Here is a 2817-nt window from a genome sequence, read left to right as displayed (position 1 = left end):
CAACCTATTCCTGATTTAAAATTTGTAAGATTTTTTTTTTTTTGATATTCATGGTTGGATGTAGTTTTTCATCATTAACAAACATAATTCACGGGCAAATTTTATGGTCTAGATATATGTTCCTATTCAAGAGGGTGATCACTGGTATCTAATGGTAATCTCGGTTTGCGATCGCACAATCTATCACTTGGACACCCATTTTAATGATGACAGAATTCACTATCGTGAATGTGTTATCAAGGCACTAGTAAGGATTTGAAAAATTTTTACTAAGCTTATTGGCTGATATTTTATTTTTATTATCTAACTAGCTAAATGAAATTAGGCAACCGTACTGGAGCAAGTCATCATGTCAAATTTTTACAAAGATGATGACATTCAAGAGTATAATAAACAATTTCATGACTACAAAATTACAAGGCCAAAAGATATACCTCAATGTAGTTCAAGCTTCAACTCTGCAACTTGAGTGATGAAGTGGATGGATATGACTTTTGAGTTTAAACCAAATGGTAACAGTAAGGTGCGCATTTATAAAACAACTCTCTAATATTTACTTACCTTTTTTTGTACTAATTTATAGTGAATAAATTGTAGCTTGAGGATCACGATATTCGCATGATAACCGTTGTGCATTTACTCCGGAGTCGGATCAACCATAAGAAGTCACAAATTATAGCATCGACCAATGAGTTTTGGAATATGCACACAAACCATGAGATGTAAAGATTATAGTAGTAATCTAGATAAAACTTAATACTTTGGTTATTGCCCATTTATTTGTTATGTTTGGTGGATGTACTTCTTTAGTTATTTTTCAATGACTTCTTAAATTGATATTTATCGTTTTGTGACTTTTACAATTTTTCTCTATTTCTATGCACTATATAGATATTTTAGTTTAAAAAAATCATATTATTTTGATGAAGTAATGTTATTTCATTTATTATTTCAGTAACAATGGCATACAAATATTATGTCTTGTGAATTATATTTTATGTTATGTAATTAATTTATGTATAAAAATTCCAGATCTTTCAATCTGACAGTTTTAAATACTGGACCAGACCGTTTACATTGCCGGTTTGACCGATTTTTTTACCCTTTTTTGCAAATCGATATTTATTTGACAATTATTTCATCTAAAAAGCATACGCACGAATATTGGAAGAATATATAAAATTTCATTAATATAGTGCAAAAAAATAAATAAATACAAATATGGAACTGATTCTCTCCGCAAAAATATTAAGTATATGAGGGTGGCTAATTATCATTATCTAACTCAGCCGTCGGTTCTGGATATACGTTGCTATCATCCGAACCATTAGCTTCATCTTCAATAACGTTGTTGTCAATGTCCTTTTGCCAAGGACATGTTGTCTTCTTATATCCTTCTATTTGACAAACACTACAACATTTCCGCTTCTTCCTAGATGCTTGTCCTGAGCCTACACCGCTTTGATGCACATACGGATTGCTACTTTTAGCTACACCTGACTGAGGTTGATTAGTGCCTTCGTCTGCAGCCTTGTAAGATGAGTACAATCCCATAATTAGGTCATGTGTCTCTTCATATCTCTCTGGTACTTTAGCAGCAACAGCAGCCAATTGTTTAGAAAATTCCATCAAGGCACTTTGACGACTAATAACAACAGCATCCCTGGTGAACCCACTTGGATCATTGAGTGCTGATTTAACCTTTTTTGTCCATCTATCCAATACCAATGACCGGGGAATCTCACAAATGTCTCTGTCAACCAGAACTTTCACAATATATTCGCTGGGAATTCCAAATGACTCCATTCTTAAACAGGTACACATGAAGATCATTTCTTCTTGATGAAAATCAACGGTCCACATAAAATCGGGTCTCCCATGCTTACACACAATGTACTTTATGCAATCATCGTTATTCTCTATGTTTAGCACCCGCATTGATCTAGCTTTAGAGAGAAATGGCCGAAACAAAAGAAATATCTCATGAGTGTATAACTCAGCAACATATCTCTCTAGCAGCTCTATACAAGTCTGCATGACGGGCACCCCATGTGTAGATTCATAATCAGCATTAAATTCTTTAAAGCGCAAGTGTGCAACACACCTTTGAAAATGCTCTACAAAACTTGTCAAATCATACCGCGACCCCACATACCTTGCCACAACTGAGTATAAACCTTCACATCTTGAGGTAGTTCTAAAGCCAGCAAAGAATTTTCCTCTTATATATGCAGTAGCCTACGTATGCTTCTCTTCGTACATGTTGATCACCCACGGCTTATCTTCAAGGCCAAATTCTTCAATAAGCTGAACCCACTTACGCTTAAACACGGGAATCTCGTAGTCTCCCAACATTATTTTTTTGAATTTAGATGTAAACGATGGATTTTCAACATTGCTAGTTGCATTTCGAATAAGGTGCCAAGCGCATAATCTATGTCTGACTTCGGGAAATACATCTCTTACTGCATTCCTAATCGCCATGGCCCCATCAGTTATTATTGAGGTCGGGGTCTTGCCCTTCATTGCAAACATGAGCTGACGCAGGAGCCAAATATATGTATCAGTAGTTTCATCCACAATTAACGCAGCAGCAAAAACAATTGTTTGGTTGTGGTGGTTAACCCCGCTGAATATGACTAATGGACAACTATACTTGTTTTTCTTGTACGTAGCATCAAAAGTAATAACATCCCCGAAGAGTCGGTAGTCTAGTTGGCTAATCCCATCAGACCAGAACAAGTTACGTACCAACCCTCTTGAATCATGACATGCCTTGAAATATAATTGTGGATCCTTCAACCGTATATCCTCCAT

The 2817-nt window shown here is 35.5% G+C and overlaps 1 protein-coding gene across 1 annotated transcript; it reads right to left on the bottom strand.

Moving 5' to 3' along the window:
• Positions 1-1266: 1266 nt before the first annotated feature.
• On the bottom strand, positions 1267-2817 carry LOC112721415 (protein FAR1-RELATED SEQUENCE 5-like). The gene is made up of 2 exons (XM_025772480.1): positions 2243-2817; positions 1267-2197 (listed from the first exon to the last, which is right to left on the bottom strand). The coding sequence occupies exons 1-2, from the start codon at positions 2815-2817 to the stop codon at positions 1267-1269; spliced, it is 1506 nt and encodes a 501-aa protein (XP_025628265.1).

This window comes from Arachis hypogaea, chromosome 11 (assembly GCF_003086295.3).
Source record: "Arachis hypogaea cultivar Tifrunner chromosome 11, arahy.Tifrunner.gnm2.J5K5, whole genome shotgun sequence".
Classification (NCBI taxonomy): domain Eukaryota; kingdom Viridiplantae; phylum Streptophyta; class Magnoliopsida; order Fabales; family Fabaceae; genus Arachis; species Arachis hypogaea.
The sequence above is the reverse complement of the archived record's forward strand: the minus strand, read 5'-3'. Positions and strand labels throughout refer to the sequence as shown.